This window comes from Oncorhynchus nerka, linkage group LG13, assembly GCF_034236695.1.
Source record: "Oncorhynchus nerka isolate Pitt River linkage group LG13, Oner_Uvic_2.0, whole genome shotgun sequence".
Lineage (NCBI taxonomy): Eukaryota > Metazoa > Chordata > Actinopteri > Salmoniformes > Salmonidae > Oncorhynchus > Oncorhynchus nerka.
In genome coordinates this window covers 85,017,735-85,036,282 of record NC_088408.1, presented here as the reverse complement: position 1 = coordinate 85,036,282, position 18,548 = coordinate 85,017,735, and the positions used below count along the sequence as shown (strand labels likewise).

The 18,548-nt window shown below is 43.4% G+C and overlaps 1 protein-coding gene across 2 annotated transcripts in view; it reads left to right on the top strand.

Moving 5' to 3' along the window:
- The window catches only part of LOC115140702 (G protein-coupled receptor kinase 5-like), a 68,262-nt gene that overhangs the window by 28,870 nt on the left and 20,844 nt on the right, over positions 1-18,548 (top strand). For both annotated transcript variants that reach the window (XM_065026791.1, XM_065026790.1), the window contains exons 2-3: positions 4,599-4,694; positions 4,827-4,939. In XM_065026791.1, coding sequence (XP_064882863.1) covers positions 4,599-4,694; positions 4,827-4,939 — 209 coding nt within the window. The remainder of the gene's footprint in view (positions 1-4,598; positions 4,695-4,826; positions 4,940-18,548) is intronic.

Here is an 18,548-nt window from a genome sequence, read left to right as displayed (position 1 = left end):
GCACCTGATGAGGTGGCGGATGGTCTCCTGAGGGATCTCCTCCCAGACCTGGACTAAAGCATCCGCCAACTCCTGGACAGTCTGTGGTGCAACGTGGCGTTGGTGGATGGAGCAAGACATGATGTCCCAGATGTGCTCAATTGGATTCAGGTCTGGGGAACGGGCTGGCCAGTCCATAGCATCAATGCCTTCCTCTTGCAGGAACTGCTGACACACTCCAGCCACATGAGGTCTAGCATTGTCTTGCATTAGGAGGAACCCAGGGCCAACCGCACCAGCATATGGTCTCACAAGGGGTCTGAGGATCTCATCTCGGTACCTACTGGCAGTCAGGCTACCTCTGGCGAGCACATGGAGGGCTGTGCGGCCCCCCAAAGAAATGCCAACCCACACCATGACTGACCCACCGCCAAACCGGTCATGCTGGAGGATGTTGCAGGCAGCAGAACGTTCTCCACGGCGTCTCCAGACTCTGTCACGTCTGTCACGTGCTCAGTGTGAACCTGCTTTCATCTGTGAAGAGCACAGGGCGCCAGTGGCGAATTTGCCAATCTTGGTGTTCTCGGGCAAATGCCAAACGTCCTGCACGGTGTTGGGCTGTAAGCACAACCCCCACCTGTGGACGTCGGGCCCTCATACCACCCTCATGGAGTCTGTTTCTGACCGTTTGAGCAGACACATGCACATTTGTGGCCTGCTGGAGGTCATTTTGCAGGGCTCTGGCAGTGCTCCTCCTTGTACAAAGGCAGAGGTAGCGGTCCTGCTGCTGGGTTGTTGCCCTCCTACGGCCTCCTCCACGTCTCCTGATGTACTGGCCTGTTTCCTGGTAGCGCCTCCATGCTCTGGACACTACGCTGACAGACACAGCAAACCTTCTTGCCACAGCTCGCATTGATGTACCATCCTGGATGAGCTGCACTACCTGAGCCTCTTGTGTGGGTTGTAGACTCCGTCTCATGCTACCACTAGAGTGAAAGCACTGCCAGCATTCAAAAGTGACCAAAACATCAGCCAGGAAGCATAGGAACTGAGAAGTGGTCTGTGGTCTCCACCTGCAGAACCACTCCTTTATTGGGGGTGTCTTGCTAATTGCCTATAATTTCCACCTGTTGTCTACTCCATTTGCCCAACAGCATGTGAAATGTATTGTCAATCAGTGTTGCTTCCTAAGTGGACAGTTTGATTTCACAGAAGTGTGATTGACTTGGAGTTACATTGTGTTGTTTAAATGTTCCCTTTATTTTTTTGAGCAGTGTATATAACTATACATTTGACTCCTGACAATTGCACATCGAATGAGTAAAAACTCTGTATAAGTTGAACCATTCCTTACTGCATCTCAGATATACAGTATCTGTGCTAAACCAAAATGTATTTTATCTACCACGAAAACAACGGGAAGGTTGTTAATCTAGTAAACAAGTTGTAAACCTGTGACTTCAAATGACCCAAGATAGAGATAATTGATTGGCCAGCAGAATGGAAAGAGGTTACTGATTGGTCATGAATGCGGGAATGCAGCTCAATAACCGGGCATGTAAAAGTGATTATTCAGTGGGGACGAATCAGACACTTAGAGAGTGAGACTAAGAAAGAGGGAGAGATTAAGAGAGGGAGGAAAAGTGAGAGAAGGGTAAGAAAGAAAGAGGAAGTTGATGGACAGACCGACAGAGAGAAAAAGAGTGAGGAAGGAAGAGACTGGTAGAGAATAGGATATAGTACAGGGGTGGGCAAACTGGCCCCGCGGGCCGGTTCCGGCCTGCGAGCCCATTCAATCCGGGGGGGGGGTATGATTATGTGCTAAAACCACTCCAAGCTTCTCTTGAATGTCTGCAACTAGATAGAAAGTATGCAGAAATTATAATGAACGTATATATTTTTAAATAATTGCCCTTTTTTTCTGGCCTGCAAACAAATCAATCCCCAAAAATCTGTGCGGCCACCCTTTGAATTTCGAAAACGAGCCAAAACGTTTTCCCACCACTGGTACGGTAGATGCAGAGGGAAGGAGGAGTATTGTGGTCAAGTACATCCATACAGGATTTACCCTAGTGTTTTACCCAACTTACCCTAGTGTTTTTACCCAAAAGGATCAGACTTTTATGTTTCCACCTACGCAGGCCGACACCCCTGTCGTCTGACTGGGTCATGGCTTCGGTGGACCTGCTCTCACCTGGGGCCAAAGCCAGGCCACTGGTACTTTTAACCCTGCATTTACATAACAATGGCCAACTGTGAACTTTAACATCTCACAAAGCAACTGTTTTGATTATGCAGAGGTTGTTGATTCTGCTTTTACAGTGGTGTAACAACAGCATCGTGTTGTATTGAAAGACAGGGTGGAGGACCAAGCTATTCACACCATCTTTCTTACACCTGGTTATTCATTGTAAATCCATGAAGGGAATGAATGAGAATACACTGTGGAGAAGGAGAGAGAATTAGATATGTTGTAATTCTCTATTTGACGGGCCTCATTCCGTTATGAGCCTCGTAGACCACATGTTTACCACCTATGATATGATGTCCACCATAGTCTCTTGCTCTAACCAGCCTGGCCTTCTGAGAAGCCTGACTGCGTCTCACCTGTCTGTCACTTATTCATTACTTTCCCCCATTTGAATCAAAAAGAGTTGTATTTCTGTTCTCTGAGAAGTTGTGTGAACGTAGCTAGGGAAGTGGGCTGGGGTAAGAATGACATAGTTACTGTTGCTTAGGCCCAATAGTTATTTTAGGATGTTTAAGGTCAGGGTTAATAATTCACTAGTTACACCTGTTGACTTGTTGGAGTTACATTTCCATTATATTCCATGTGACCCAACCAGGAACATCTCTGGGTCCTAGTTATAGCCTATCTGTTTTTCCTGGTCAGGGCATGTGTTGCCTGAAAGGCTTACCTCTGCAAGGGTTCCACTACATAGCTTTCACCTGTCAAGTCAATGTCAGTTCAGTGAGGTGAAGGAGGGGAGGAAGGAGGCCCATTGTGTAACCCAGTTTAGACTGAGGTCTGAAGGGAGGAAGGAGGCCCATTGTGTAACCCAGTTTAGACTGAGGTCTGAGGAGAGGAGGGAGGCCTGTTGTGTAACCCTGTTTACATTACATTTACATTTAAGTCATTTAGCAGACGCTCTTATCCAGAGCGACTTACAAATTGGTGCATTCACCTTATGACATCCAGTGGAGCAGCCACTTTACAATAGTGCATCTAAATCTTTTAAGGGGGGGTGAGAAGGATTACTTTATCCTATCCTAGGTATTCCTTAAAGAGGAGTTTGGGGGGGGGTAAGTAAAGAGGAGGTCTGAGGGGAGGAGGGAGGCCTGTTGTGTAACCCAGTTTAGACTGAGGTCTGAGGGGAGGAGGGAGGCCTGTTGTGTAACCCAGTTTAGACTGAGGTCTGAGGGGAGGAGGGAGGCCTGTTGTGTAACCCAGTTTAGACTGAGGTCTGAGGGGAGGAGGGAGGCCTGTTGCGTAACCCTGTTTAGACTGACGTCTGAGGAGAGGAGGGAGGCCCATTGTGTAACCCAGTTTAGACTGAGGTCTGAGGAGAGGAGGGAGGCCCATTGTGTAACCCAGTTTAGACTGATGCCTGAGGTGAGGAGGGAGGCCTGTTGTGTAACCTAGGTTAGACTGATGCCTGAGGTGAGGAGGGAGGCCTGTTGTGAAACCTAGGTTAGACTGATGCCTGAGGTGAGGAGGGAGTTCTGTTGTGTAACCTCGGTTAGACTGATGCCTGAGGGGAGGGTCTGTGGCAGCAGTCAGTGTGCAAGAAAGAGTTTTGGGGGGGGGGTAAGTAAAGAGGAAAGGGATGTGAAAGCTGCTAAAGCGTTTACACACAGTGAGTGGTTAACACATTACATACTTGTTGGAGCGTTCCTGGATTATTGATTAAAGATGTCCATCTGTCTGTAGCCCTCGCTCTCTCCTCTACCTCGCTCTCTACTCTACCTCGCTCTCTCCTCTACCTCGCTCTCGCTCTCCATCTCTCTCCATCACTCTCATAAAATACTATCCTACACAATGTGAGTGTGAGACAGGGAAGGGCAAACCTAGCGAACATTAGCACCATTTCAGTAGCAAACATGGTTAATCATATGATATTGATGCGTTTGTGTGAGAGCCCTCTGCTGGAAGCATATTCAGGGTTATTTAGTGATGGAATCTGCTTTGGCCAAGCTCTATGTTCCGACGGGAATCTGTCTGACTGGGATGGATTCCCTGTTAAACACACACGCACACTGTTCTGCCTCGGGGGGGCCACATTCCCCGGCGCATTACACAGAGGACGAAAAGGAAAGGGAGAGAAGGGATTTGGAGAGGAAGTGAGACATAATGTATAAATGACACATAAACACAATGCCTATGAGTTAATTCAGAGCCCTGATCTGCACTCATTTGTCAGTTGCAGAGCTCTCCATCTCTTTCTCTCTTTGCGTGCGTGCGTGTGTGTGTGCGCCTCAGCATAGAACATATCAGGTGTTTGTGTGTGTGCGTGCGTGTGTGTGTGTGTGTGTGTGTGTGTGTGTGTGTGTGTGAGCACAGAACCTCAGTTGTTGTAGTTGATCGTCCCCCTCATCCCTTGTTTTCTCTCTCTCTGCAGGTGGAGGTGGGAAGCGGAAAGGGAGGAGTAAGAAATGGAAGGAGATCCTTCGCTTCCCCCACATCAGCCAATGCACTGAGCTGGGCAACAGCATCGGTACATTACTGTGTGTGTGTTTTTGCAAGTATTACTTGTGTGCCACTTTGCTGGTGTGTTGTAAGTGTTTGTAAACGTGCCTGGGTCTATCCAAATGTGTATGTGGTTTGTTTGTTTGTTTGTTTCTGGCAGATCGGGACTACATAAGCCTGTGTGAGAAGCAGCCTATCGGCAGACTGCTGTTCCGCCTGTACTGTGAGACCAGACCTGAATTGCTACGATGCATCCACCTACTGGACGCCATGGTAAACACACACACTTGGATTAAACACTATCTCAAAAATGACTGATCATGTTCAGTTGACTGAGAGAAGATAATCAAATTGAGAAGGGATTATACTAACAGCCTCCCCTTTACTCAGTGACACAGTGTTCCAGATGACAGGTTTTACATTGTAGAGAAGAAACCATCAAACCCAATATCAACAGTGGCCTGCAGCCTCCCCGTTATCATGTGACTGGATGAGAGGATTGTTTCTGGTCAGACCCCCCTTCCCATCCGCACCCCTTCCCACCAACCTAAAAAGGACCGTCACGCGCTCAGAGGGAAATTACCATCGCACACACAAAATACATGCATTTGTAGTCGCACACACTAGATCTGAGGGTAAAACACAATGTTATGAGAAAGAAGATGGAATCAGACATCTAGATTCCATCACCCAAATACTCTTGTGGGGTCGTTTTTTTGTGAAGGAGAAACAGATACTATACTGTGTAAGCTAGGACAAGAGAGAGAGGGAGAGAGCAAAGGAAGGAAGGAATGTGCCTGGGGTCCCTGTGGTTCCTCTGACGTCAGTGCAGAGGGAGGGGGTATGTGTGATTGCTGGCGAATTATGATTGGCTATTGTTGGCCAAAGTCTGTATGCGTTGACACACACATACACACACACACACACACACACACACACACACACACACACACACACACACACACACACACACAACTACACAGAATGAGCTTCCCAATTGTTACCCCTAGGGGTTAGCTGAAGGGAAACGGAGACGCCCCCTTGGCTTTTTGGCAGACTTGTGTATACACCCTTACACACACACACACACACCACTAAGGTCAGAGGAACAGATCTAATCACTGAAGTCTGGCCTTTTCACCCCACGCCTTTCTTTCTATGGCTCTGTTTCTCCGTCTCTTTCTTTCTATGGCTCTGTTACTCTCTCTGTTTCCCCCTCTCCTTCTTTCTATGGCTCTGTTACTCTCTCTGTTTCTCCCTCTCCTTCTTTCTATGGCTCTGTTTCTCTCTTTCTTTCTATGGCTCTGTTTCTTTCTCTTTCTCTCTATGGCTCGGTTACTCTCTCTGTTTCTCCCTCTCCTTCTTTCTATGGCTCTGTTTCTCTCTTTCTTTCTATGGCTCTGTTTCTTTCTCTTTCTCTCTATGGCTCGGTTACTCTCTCTGTTTCTCCCTCTCCTTCTTTCTATGGCTCTGTTTCTCTCTTTCTTTCTATGGCTCTGTTTCTCTCTTTCTTTCTATGGCTCTGTTTCCTTTTTCTCTTTCTTTCTATGGCTCTGTTTCTTTCTTTCTCTCTTTCTTTCTATGGCTCTGTTACTCTCTCTGTTTCTCCCTCTTTCTTTCCATGGCTCTGTTTCTCTCTTTCTTTCTATGCCTCTGTTTCTCTCTCTTCTATGGCCCTGTTTCTCTTTCTCTCGGTTTCTATGGCGCTGTTTCTCTCTCTGTTTCTCTCTTTCTATGGCCCTGTTTCTCTCTTTCTATGGCCCTGTTTCTCTTTCTCTTTCTTTCTATGGCTCTGTTTCTCTCTCGGTTTCTCTCTTTCTATGGCTCTGTTTCTCTCTTTCTATGGCTCTGTTTCTCTCTCTGTTTCTCCCTCTCTTTCTTTCTATGGCTCTGTTACTCTCTCTGTTTCCCCCTCTCCTTCTTTCTATGGCTCTGTTACTCTCTCTGTTTCCCCCTCTCCTTCTTTCTATGGCTCTGTTACTCTCTCTGTTTCTCCCCCTCCTTCTTTCTATGGCTCTGTTACTCTCTCTGTTTCTCCCTCTCCTTCTTTCTATGGCTCTGTTACTCTCTCCGTTTCTCCCTCTCTTTCTTTCCATGGCTCTGTTTCTCTCTTTCTTTCTATGGCTCTGTTTATCTCTCTTCTATGGCCCTGTTTCTCTTTCTCTCAGTTTCTATGGCTCTGTTTCTCTCTTTTCTATGGCCCTGTTTCTCTTTCTCTTTCTTTCTATGGCTCTGTTTCTTTTTCTCTTTCTTTCTATGGCTCTGTGTCTTTCTCTTTCTCTCTTTCTTTCTATGGCTCTGTTACTCTCTCTGTTTCTCCCTCTTTCTTTCCATGGCTCTGTTTCTTTCTTTCTTTCTAAGGCTCTGTTTCTCTCTCGGTTTCTCTCTTTCTATGGCGCTGTTTCTCTCTCTGTTTCTCTCTTTCTATGGCCCTGTTTCTCTTTCTCTTTCTTTCTATGGCTCTGTTTCTCTCTCGGTTTCTCTCTTTCTATGGCTCTGTTTCTCTCTTTCTATGGCTCTGTTTCTCTCTCTGTTTCTCTCTTTCTATGGCTCTGTTTCTCTCTCTGTTTCTCTCTCTATGGCTCTGTTTCTCTCTCTGTTTCTCTCTCTGTTTCTCTCTTTCTATGGCTGTTTCTCTCTCTGTTTCTCTCTTTCTATGGCTCTGTTTCTCTCTCCGTTTCTCTCTTTCTATGGCCCTGTTTCTCTTTTTCTTTCTTTCTATGGCTCTGTTTCTCTCTCGGTTTCTCTCTTTCTATGGCTCTGTTTCTCTCTTTCTATGGCTCTGTTTCTCTCTCTGTTTCTCTCTTTCTAGGGCTCTGTTTCTCTCTCTGTTTCTCTCTCTGTTTCTCTCTCTGTTTCTCTCTTTGGCTGTTTCTCTCTCTGTTTCTCTCTTTCTACGGCTCTGTTTCTTTCTCTTTCTCTCTTTCTTTCTATGGCTCTGTTACTCTCTCTGTTTCTCCCTCTCTTTCTTTCTATGGCTCTGTTTCTTTCTCTTTCTCTCTTTCTTTCTATGGCTCTGTTACTCTCTCCGTTTCTCCCTCTTTCTTTCCATGGCTCTGTTTCTCTCTTTCTTTCTTTCTATGTCTCTGTTTCTCTCTCTTCTATGGCCCTGTTTCTCTTTCTCTCGGTTTCTATGGCTCTGTTTCTCTCTCTTCTATGGCCCTGTTTCTCTTTCTCTTTCTTTCTATGGCTCTGTTTCTTTCTCTTTCTTTCTATGGCTCTGTTACTCTCTTTCTTTCTATGGCTCTGTTTCTCTCTCTGTTTCTCTCTTTCTATGGCTCTGTTTCTCTCTCTGTTTCTCTCTCTGTTTCTCTCTCTGTTTCTCTCTTTCTATGGCTGTTTCTCTCTATGTTTCTCTCTCGGTTTCTCTCTTTCTATGGCGCTGTTTCTCTCTCTGTTTCTCTCTTTCTATGGCTCTGTTTCTCTCTCTGTTTCTCTCTTTCTATGGCCCTGTTTCTCTTTCTCTTTCTTTCTATGGCTCTGTTTCTCTCTCTGTTTCTCTCTCTGTTTCTCTCTCGGTTTCTCTCTTTCTATGGCTCTGTTTCTCTCTTTCTATGGCCCTGTTTCTCTTTCTCTTTCTTTCTATGGCTCTGTTTCTCTCTCGGTTTCTCTCTTTCTATGGCTGTTTCTCTCTCTGTTTCTCTCTTTCTATGGCTCTGTTTCTCTCTCTGTTTCTCTCTTTCTATGGCTCTGTTTCTCTCTCTGTTTCTCTCTCTGTTTCTCTCTCTGTTTCTCTCTCTGTTTCTCTCTCTGTTTCTCTCTTTCTATGGCTCTGTTTCTCTCTCTGTTTCTCTCTCTGTTTCTCTCTCTGTTTCTCTCTCTGTTTCTCTCTTTCTATGGCTCGTTCTCTCTGTTTCTCTCTTTCTATGGCTCTGTTTCTCTCTCTGTTTCTCTCTTTCTATGGCCCTGTTTCTCTTTATCTTTCTTTCTATGGCTCTGTTACTCTCTGTTTCTCCCTCTCCTTCTTTCTATGGCCCTGTTTCTCTTTCTCTTTCTTTCTATGGCTCTGTTTCTCTCTCTGTTTCTCTCTTTCTATGGCTCTGTTTCTCTCTCTGTTTCTTTTTCTATGGCTCTGTTTCTCTCTCTGTTTCTCTCTTTCTATGGCTCTGTTTCTCTCTCTGTTTCTCTCTTTCTATGGCTCTGTTTCTCTCTCTGTTTCTCTCTTTCTATGGCTCTGTTTCTCTCTCTGTTTCTCTCTTTCTATGGCTCTGTTTCTCTCTCCGTATCTCTCTTTCTATGGCCCTAATTCTTTTTCTCTTTCTTTCTATGGCTCTGTCTCTCTCTCGGTTTCTCTCTTTCTATGGCTCTGTTTCTCTCTTTCTATGGCTCTGTTTCTCTCTCTGTTTCTCTCTTTCTATGGCTCTGTTTCTCTCTCTGTTTCTCTCTTTCTATGGCTCTGTTTCTCTCTCTGTTTCTCTCTTTCTATGGCTCTGTTTCTCTCTCTGTTTCTCTCTTTCTATGGCTCTGTTTCTCTTTCTCTGTTTCTCTCTCTGTTTCTCTCTCTCTGTTTCTCTCTTTCTATGGCTGTTTCTCTCTCTGTTTCTCTCTTTCTATGGCTGTTTCTCTCTCTGTTTCTCTCTTTCTATGGCTCTGTTTCTCTCTCTGTTTCTCTCTTTCTATGGCCCTGTTTGTCTTTCTTTCTATGGCTCTGTTTCTCTCTCGGTTTCTCTTTTTCTCGGTTTCTATGGCTCTATTTCTCTCTCACTCTGTTTCTATGGCTCTGTTTCTCTCTCTGTTTCTTTCTCTGGCTCTGCTAATCTCACTCAGTTTCTCTCTCTGTTTCTCTCTGTTTCTCTCTCTCTGTTTCTTTCTCTGGCTCTGTTTCTCTCTCTGTTTCCCCCTCTCTTTCTTTCTATGGCTCTGTTACTCTCTCTGTTTCTCCCTCTCTTTCTATGGCTCTGTTACTCTCTGTTTCTCCCTTTCCTTCTTTCTATGGCCCTGTTTCTCTTTCTCTTTCTTTCTATGGCTCTGTTTCTCTTTATCTTTCTTTCTATGGCTCTGTTACTCTCTGTTTCTCCCTCTCCTTCTTTCTATGGCCCTGTTTCTCTTTCTTTCTATGGCTCTGTTTCTCTCTCTGTTTCTCTCTTTCTATGGCTCTGTTTCTCTCTCTGTTTCTCTCTTTCTATGGCTCTGTTTCTCTCTCTGTTTCTCTCTTTCTATGGCTCTGTTTCTCTCTCTGTTTCTCTCTTTCTATGGCTCTGTTTCTCTCTCTGTTTCTCTCTTTCTATGGCTCTGTTTCTCTCTCTTTTCTCTCTATCTCTCTTTCTATGGCCCTGTTTCTTTTTCTCTTTCTTTCTATGGCTCTGTCTCTCTCTCGGTTTCTCTCTTTCTATGGCTCTGTTTCTCTCTTTCTATGGCTCTGTTTCTCTCTCTGTTTCTCTCTTTCTATGGCTCTGTTTCTCTCTCTGTTTCTCTCTTTCTATGGCTCTGTTTCTCTCTCTGTTTCTCTCTTTCTATGGCTCTGTTTCTCTCTCTGTTTCTCTCTTTCTATGGCTCTGTTTCTCTTTCTCTGTTTCTCTCTCTGTTTCTCTCTCTCTGTTTCTCTCTTTCTATGGCTGTTTCTCTCTCTGTTTCTCTCTTTCTATGGCTGTTTCTCTCTCTGTTTCTCTCTTTCTATGGCTCTGTTTCTCTCTCTGTTTCTCTCTTTCTATGGCCCTGTTTGTCTTTCTTTCTATGGCTCTGTTTCTCTCTCGGTTTCTCTTTTTCTCGGTTTCTATGGCTCTATTTCTCTCTCACTCTGTTTCTATGGCTCTGTTTCTCTCTCTGTTTCTTTCTCTGGCTCTGCTAATCTCACTCAGTTTCTCTCTCTGTTTCTCTCTGTTTCTCTCTCTCTGTTTCTTTCTCTGGCTCTGTTACTCTCTCTGTTTCTCCCTCTCTTTCTATGGCTCTGTTACTCTCTGTTTCTCCCTTTCCTTCTTTCTATGGCCCTGTTTCTCTTTCTCTTTCTTTCTATGGCTCTGTTTCTCTCTCGGTTTCTCTCTTTCTATGGCTCTGTTTCTCTCTTTCTATGGCCCTGTTTCTCTTTCTCTTTCTTTCTATGGCTCTGTTTCTCTCTCGGTTTCTCTCTTTCTATGGCTCTGTTTCTCTCTTTCTATGGCTCTGTTTCTCTCTCTGTTTCTCTCTTTCTATGGCTCTGTTTCTCTCTCTGTTTCTATCTTTCTATGGCTCTGTTTCTCTCTCTGTTTCTCTCTTTCTATGGCTCTGTTTCTCTCTCTGTTTCTCTCTCTGTTTCTCTCTCTGTTTCTCTCTCTGTTTCTCTCTTTCTATGGCTCGTTCTCTCTCTGTTTCTCTCTTTCTATGGCTCTGTTTCTCTCTCTGTTTCTCTCTTTCTATGGCTCTGTTTCTCTCTCTGTTTCTCTCTTTCTATGGCCCTGTTTCTCTTTCTCTTTCTTTCTATGGCTCTGTCTCTCTCTCGGTTTCTCTCTTTCTATGGCTCTGTTTCTCTCTCTGTTTCTCTCTTTCTATGGCTCTGTTTCTCTCTCTGTTTCTCTCTATGTTTCTCTCTTTCTATGGCTCTGTTTCTCTCTGTTTCTCTCTTTCTATGGCTCTGTTTCTCTTTCTCTGTTTCTCTCTCTGTTTCTCTCTCTGTTTCTCTCTTTCTATGGCTGTTTCTCTCTCTGTTTCTCTCTTTCTATGGCTGTTTCTCTCTCTGTTTCTCTCTTTCTATGGCTGTTTCTCTCTCTGTTTCTCTCTTTCTATGTCTCTGTTTCTCTCTGTTTCTCTCTTTCTATGGCCCTGTTTGTCTTTCTTTCTATGGCTCTGTTTCTCTCTCGGTTTCTCTTTTTCTCGGTTTCTATGGCTCTATTTCTCTCTCACTCTGTTTCTATGGCTCTGTTTCTCTCTCTGTTTCTTTCTCTGGCTCTGCTAATCTCACTCAGTTTCTCTCTGTTTCTCTCTCTCTGTTTCTTTCTCTGGCTCTGTTTCTCCCTCTCTTTCTTTCTATGGCTCTGTTACTCTCTCTGTTTCCCCCTCTCCTTCATTCTATGGCTCTGTTACTCTCTCTGTTTCTCCCTCTCATTCTTTCTATGGCTCTGTTTCTCCCTCTCATTCTTTCTATGGCTCTGTTTCTCTCTTTCTTTCTATGGCTCTGTTTCTTTTTCTCTTTCTTGCTATGGCTCTGTTTCTTTCTCTTTCTCTCATTCTTTCCATGGCTCTGTTTCTCTCTTTCTTTCTATGGCTCTGTTTCTCTCTCTTCTATGGCCCTGTTTCTCTTTCTCTCGGTTTCTATGGCTCTGTTTCTCTCTCTTCTATGGCCCTGTTTCTCTTTCTCTTTCTTTCTATGGCTCTGTTCCTCTATCGGTTTCTCTCTTTCTATGGCGCTGTTTCTCTCTCTGTTTCTCTCTTTCTATGGCTCTGTTTCTTTCTCTGTTTCTCTCTTTCTATGGCCCTGTTTCTCTTTCTCTTTCTTTCTATTGCTCTGTTTCTCTCTCGGTTTCTCTCTTTCTATGGCTCTGTTTCTCTTTTTCTCGGTTTCTATGGCTCTATTTCTCTCTCACTCTGTTTCTATGGCTCTGTTTCTCTCTCTGTTTCTTTCTCTGGCTCTGCTAATCTCACTCAGCTTCTCTCTCTGTTTCTCTCTGTTTCTCTCTCTCTGTTTCTGGCTCTCTCTGTTTCTCTCTCTCTGTTTCTCTCTCTCTCTGTTTCTCTCTCTCTCTGTTTCTCTCTCTCTGTTTCTCTCTCTCTGTTTCTCTCTCTCTGTTTCTTTCTCTGGCTCTGTTTCTCTGTTTCTCTCTGTTTCTCTCTCTCTCTTTCTTTCTCTGGCTCTGTTTCTCTCTCTGTTTCTCTTTCCCTCTTTCTATGGCTCTGTTTCTCTCTCTCTGTTTCTCTCTCTCTGTTTCTTTCTCTGGCTCTGTTTCTCTGTTTCTCTCTCTTTCTCTCTCTTTCTTTCTCTGGCTCTGTTTCTCTCTCTGTTTCTCTTTCCCTCTTTCATTCTATGGCTCTGTTTCTGTTTCTGTTTCTCTCCTATGGCCCTGTTTCTCTTTCTCTCTGTTTCTATGGCTCCGTTTCTCTCTCTCTGTTTCTTTCTCTGGCTCTGTTTCTCTGTTTCTCTCTCTTTCTTTCTCTGGCTCTGTTTCTCTCTCTGTTTCTCTTTTCCTCTTTCATTCTATGGCTCTGTTTCTGTTTCTCTGTTTCTCTCCTATGGCCCTGTTTCTCTTTCTCTCGGTTTCTATGGCTCTGTTTCTCTCTCTTCTATGGCCCTGTTTCTCTTTCTCTCGGTTTCTATGGCTCTGTTTCTTTCTCTATCTCTTTCTTTCTATGGCTCTGTTACTCTCTGTTTTTCCCTCTCTTTCTTTCTATGGCTCTGTTTCTCTCTCGGTTTCTCTCTTTCTATGGTGCTGTTTCTCTCTCTGTTTCTCTCTTTCTATGGCTCTGTTTCTCTTTCTCTCGGTTTCTATGGCTCTATTTCTCTCTCACTCTGTTTCTATGGCTCGGTTTCTCTCTCTCTCTGTTTCTTTCTCTGGCTCTGCTAATCTAACTCTGTTTCTCTCTCTCTGTTTCTCTCTCTCTGTTTCTCTCTCTCTGTTTCTCTCTCTCTGTTTCTCTCTTTCTGTTTCTCTCTCTCTGTTTCTCTCTCTCTGTTTCTCTCTCTCTGTTTCTCTCTCTCTGTTTCTCTTTCTCTCTGTTTCTCTCTCTCTGTTTCTCTTTCTCTCTGTTTTTCTCGCTCTGTTTCTTTCTCTGGCTCTGTTTCTCTGGCTCGGTTTCTCTCTCTCTGTTTCTCTCTCTCTGTTTCTCTCTCTGTTTCTCTCTCTGTGTTTCTTTCTCTGGCTCTGTTTCTCTCTCTCTGTTTATCTCTCTCTGTTTCTCTCTCTCTGTTTCTCTCTCTCTGTTTCTTTCTCTCTCTCTGTTTCTTTCTCTGGCTCTGTTTATCTCTCTCTGTTTATCTCTCTCTGTTTCTTTCTCTGGCTCTGTTTCTTTCTCTGGCTCTGTTTCTTTCTCTGGCTCTGTTTCTTTCTCTGGCTCTGTTTCTTTCTCTGGCTCTGTTTCTCTTTCTCTGTTTCTCTCTCTCTGTTTCTTTCTATGGCTCTGTTTCTCTCTCTCTGTTTCTCTCTCTCTGTTTCTTTCTCTGGCTCTGTTTCTCTCTCTCTGTTTCTCTCTCTCTGTTTCTCTCTCTCTGTTTCTCTCTCTCTGTTTCTCTCTCTCTGTTTCTCTCTCTCTGTTTCTTTCTCTGGCTCTGTTTCTCTCTCTCTGTTTCTCTCTCTCTGTTTCTCTCTCTCTGTTTCTTTCTCTGGCTCTGTTTCTCTCTCTCTGGCTCTGTTTCTCTCTCTCTGTTTCTCTCTCTCTGTTTCTCTCTCTCTCTGTTTCTCTCTCTCTGTTTCTCTCTCTCTCTGTTTCTCTCTCTCTGTTTCTTTCTCTGGCTCTGTTTCTCTCTCTCTGTTTCTCTCTCTCTCTGTTTCTTTCTATGGCTCTGTTTCTCTCTGTCTGTGTCTCAGAGCAGAGTAGATCACTCTAGAGTGTGCCACAGCCCGGGTCAGGAGAGAAACTCTAGACGTGTGTGTGTGTGTGTGTGTGCGTGTGCGTGTTGGAAAGCTGGTGATGCTGGTCTGACACACTGTGACACTCCAGGACCTCATGGAATCCTGCCGTGTTGACTATGTGGTTGCCATGCAACGCAGGATTACATATGGAGTATAGAGAGTGTCTGTTAATAACAGATTGTGGGTTAAAGAGGTGTGTGTGTGTGTTTCAGGGCAGGTGGGCTAGTGGAGAGTCTTGCGTAATGGGGATTGAGAGGAGAGAGAATGATCAGGGAGTGAAGGATTATCACCGATGCCCAGAACAGCTGACCTACTCACCTCGAGACTATCCCCCGGTCCTAGCAATGCCCAGATCAGCTGACCTATTCACCTCGAGACTATCCCCCTGCCCTAGCAATGCCCAAATCAGCTGACCTACTCTCCTCTAGACTATCCTCCAGCCCTAGCAATGCTGAACCACACTCAATACTCTCACACTCGTGGCTGATATATGATTGATTGATTGTTGTACACCAATGGCGAAGGGGTATAAAGATGGCGGTCCCCATGTACTTACTACAAATGCCTTGTTTGTTCAGATCGCCGTGTTGTACATTGCTCTCCGTTACTCTTTTTTTGTATGGTCATTAGCTCAGTTTACATGATCCTGATTCTAGCTCCAAGACGGCGACAATTTGAAAAAATGAACAAGTAGATTGTGCTGATTTACTGGCACATTGAACCATGTTGCACGCAGTAGGATAGAAACTCTGAATAGTGCTAAAACAATTATTTATTGTTGTTTTACCAAATAAATGACTGGTAGTTTATCTATATAGAGTGTGCGACTCTCTTCATTTTATTTTTATAGTGCTAAAACAATGACATCATATCTGAATTTCTCCATCTGTATACACCTTCACAACCGTTGATGCCCAGCCGTATGGGCTTAGAAGACATCAAATCAAGAATGTGTGCTGTGCACAAAGCACATGTTTGATTCAGAGGGGTTGGGTTAAATGCGGTAGACACATTTCAGTTGAATGCATTCAGTACCACTGACTAGGTATCTCCCTTTACATTAAACAAATCAATTGTATTTAACAATTAAATGCATAATTAGCACTTGTAACAAAGTACAGTTTTCACCTTGTCACACTACACAAACAATACACTTCTCCCTCTCCTATATCTGAGCTACTAAAGGTATAGATAATGACTGATCATTTTCAAGTAAAGGCAGTCCAAACTGTCTAGTTGCATGTTTGCACAACACTGATAGCCACACAATAATGTCTATGATTCAAAACATGGTTTAGTCCATATATTGCCCCTGATTATGGAATATTATTTTATGTACCAGTCAGACCTCGGTCAAAATAGTATACTGTTTTTTTTCAAACGCTACAGTTGCTTAGCTTACTTTTCCCAGCATGCCAGTTGGATTTGGTTTGCACTTTTGGGACTATTCCATTTGTTGCATTATGCGATACATTGCTAGTGCATGACGTATTTAAAAGAAAACTGATAATATTTGGAACCATGTCTGATATGTACTGTCAGTGTTTAATAATGGGTTGTTGTGTTGAACCAGGTCTGATATGTACTGTCAGTGTTTAATAATGGGATGTTGTGTTGAACCAGGTCTGATATGTACTGTCAGTGTTTAATAATGGGATGTTGAACCAGGTCGGATATGTACTGTCAGTGTTTAATAATGGGATGTTGAACCAGGTCTGATATGTACTGTCAGTGTTTAATAATGGGATGTTGTGTTGAGCCAGGTCTGATATGTACTGTCAGTGTTTAATAATGGGATGTCGTGTTAACCCAGGTCTGATATGTACTGTCAGTCTTTAATAATGGGATGTTGTGTTGAACCAGGTCTCATATGTACTGTCAGTCTTTAATAATGGGGTGTTGAGCGAGGTCTGATATGTACTGTCAGTGTTTAATAATGGGATGTTGTGTTGAACCAGGTCTGATATGTACTGTCAGTGTTTAATAATGGAGTGTTGAACCAGGTCGGATATGTACTGTCAGTGTTTAATAATGGGATGTTGTTTTGAACCAGTCCTGAAATGTACTGTCAGTCTTTAATAATGGGATGTTGTGTTGAGCCAGGTCTGATATGTACTGTCAGTGTTTACTAAAGGGGTGCTGAACCAGGTCTGATATGTACTGTCAGTGTTTAATAATGGGGTGCTGAACCAGGTCTGATATGTACTCTCAGTGTTTAATAATGGGATGTTGTGTTTAACCAGGTCTGATATGTACTGTCAGTGTTTAATACTGGGATGTTGAACCAGGTCGGATATGTACTGTCAGTGTTTAATAATGGGATGTTGTGTTGAACCAGGTCTGATATGTACTGTCAGTGTTTAATAATGGAGTGTTGAACCAGGTCGGATATGTACTGTCAGTGTTTAATAATGGAGTGTTGAACCAGGTCGGATATGTACTGTCAGTGTTTAATAATGGGATGTTGTGTTAAACCAGTCCTGAAATGTACTGTCAGTCTTTAATAATGGGATGTTGTGTTGAACCAGGTCTGATATGTACTGTCAGTGTTTAATAATGGGATGTTGTGTTGAACCAGGTCTATGTACTGTCAGTGTTTAATAATGGGATGTTGTGTTGAACCAGGTCTGAAATGTACTGTCAGTCTTTAATAATGGGATGTTGTGTTGAACCAGGTCTGATATGTACTGTCAGTGTTTAATAATGGGGTGTTGAACCAGGTCTGATATGTACTGTCAGTGTTTAATAATGGGATGTTGTGTTGATCCAGGTCTGATATGTACTGTCAGTGCTTAATAATGGGATGTTGTGTTGAACCAGGTCTGATATGTACTCACAGTGTTTAATAATGGGGTGTTGAACCAGGTCAGATATGTACTGTCAGTGTTAAATAATGGGATGTTGTGTTGAACCAGGTTTGAAATGTACTGTCAGTCTTTAATAATGGGGTGTTGAACCAGGTCGGATATGTACTGTCAGTGTTAAATAATGGTATGTTGTGTTGAACCAGGTCTGAAATGTACTGGCAGTCTTTGATAATGGGGTGTTGAACCAGGTCGGATATGTACTGTCAGTGTTTAATAATGGGATGTTGTGTTGAACCAGTCCTGAAATGTACTGTCAGTCTTTAATAATGGGATGTTGTGTTGAACCAGGTCTATGTACTGTCAGTGTTTAATAATGGGGTGCTGAACCAGGTCTGATATGTACTGTCAGTGTTTTAATAATGGGTTGTTGTGTTGAACCAGGTCTGATATGTACTGTCAGTGTTTTAATAATGGGATGTTGTGTTGAACCAGGTCTGATATGTACTGTCAGTGTTTAATAATGGGGTGTTGAACCAGGTCGGATATGTACTGTCAGTGTTAAATAATGGGATGTTGTGTTGAACCAGGTTTGAAATGTACTGTCAGTCTTTAATAATGGGGTGTTGAACCAGGTCGGATATGTACTGTCAGTGTTTTAATAATGGGATGTTGTGTTGAACCAGGTCTGATATGTACTGTCAGTGTTTAATAATGGGATGTTGTGTTGAACCAGGTCTGATATGTACTGTCAGTGTTTAATAATGGGGTGTTGAACCAGGTCTGATATGTACTGTCAGTGTTTAATAATGGGATGTTGTGTTGATCCAGGTCTGATATGTACTGTCAGTGTTTAATAATGGGATGTTGTGTTGAACCAGGTCTGATATGTACTCTCAGTGTTTAATAATGGGATGTTGTGTTTAACCAGGTCTGATATGTACTGTCAGTGTTTAATACTGGGATGTTGAACCAGGTCGGATTTGTACTGTCAGTGTTTAATAATGGGATGTTGTGTTGAACCAGGTCTGATATGTACTGTCAGTGTTTAATAATGGAGTGTTGAACCAGGTCGGATATGTACTGTCAGTGTTTAATAATGGGATGTTGTGTTGAACCAGTCCTGAAATGTACTGTCAGTCTTTAATAATGGGATGTTGTGTTGAACCAGGTCTGATATGTACTGTCAGTGTTTAATAATGGATGTTGTGTTGAACCAGGTCTGATATGTACTGTCAGTGTTTAATAATGGGGTGTTGAGCCAGGTCTGATATGTACTGTCAGTGCTTAATAATGGGATGTTGTGTTGAACCAGGTCTGATATGTACTGTCAGTGTTTAATAATGGGGTGTTGAACCAGGTCGGATATGTACTGTCAGTGTTAAATAATGGGATGTTGTGTTGAACCAGGTTTGAAATGTACTGTCAGTCTTTAATAATGGGGTGTTGAACCAGGTCGGATATGTACTGTCAGTGTTAAATAATGGTATGTTGTGTTGAACCAGGTCTGAAATGTACTGGCAGTCTTTGATAATGGGGTGTTGAACCAGGTCGGATATGTACTGTCAGTGTTTAATAATGGGATGTTGTGTTGAACCAGGT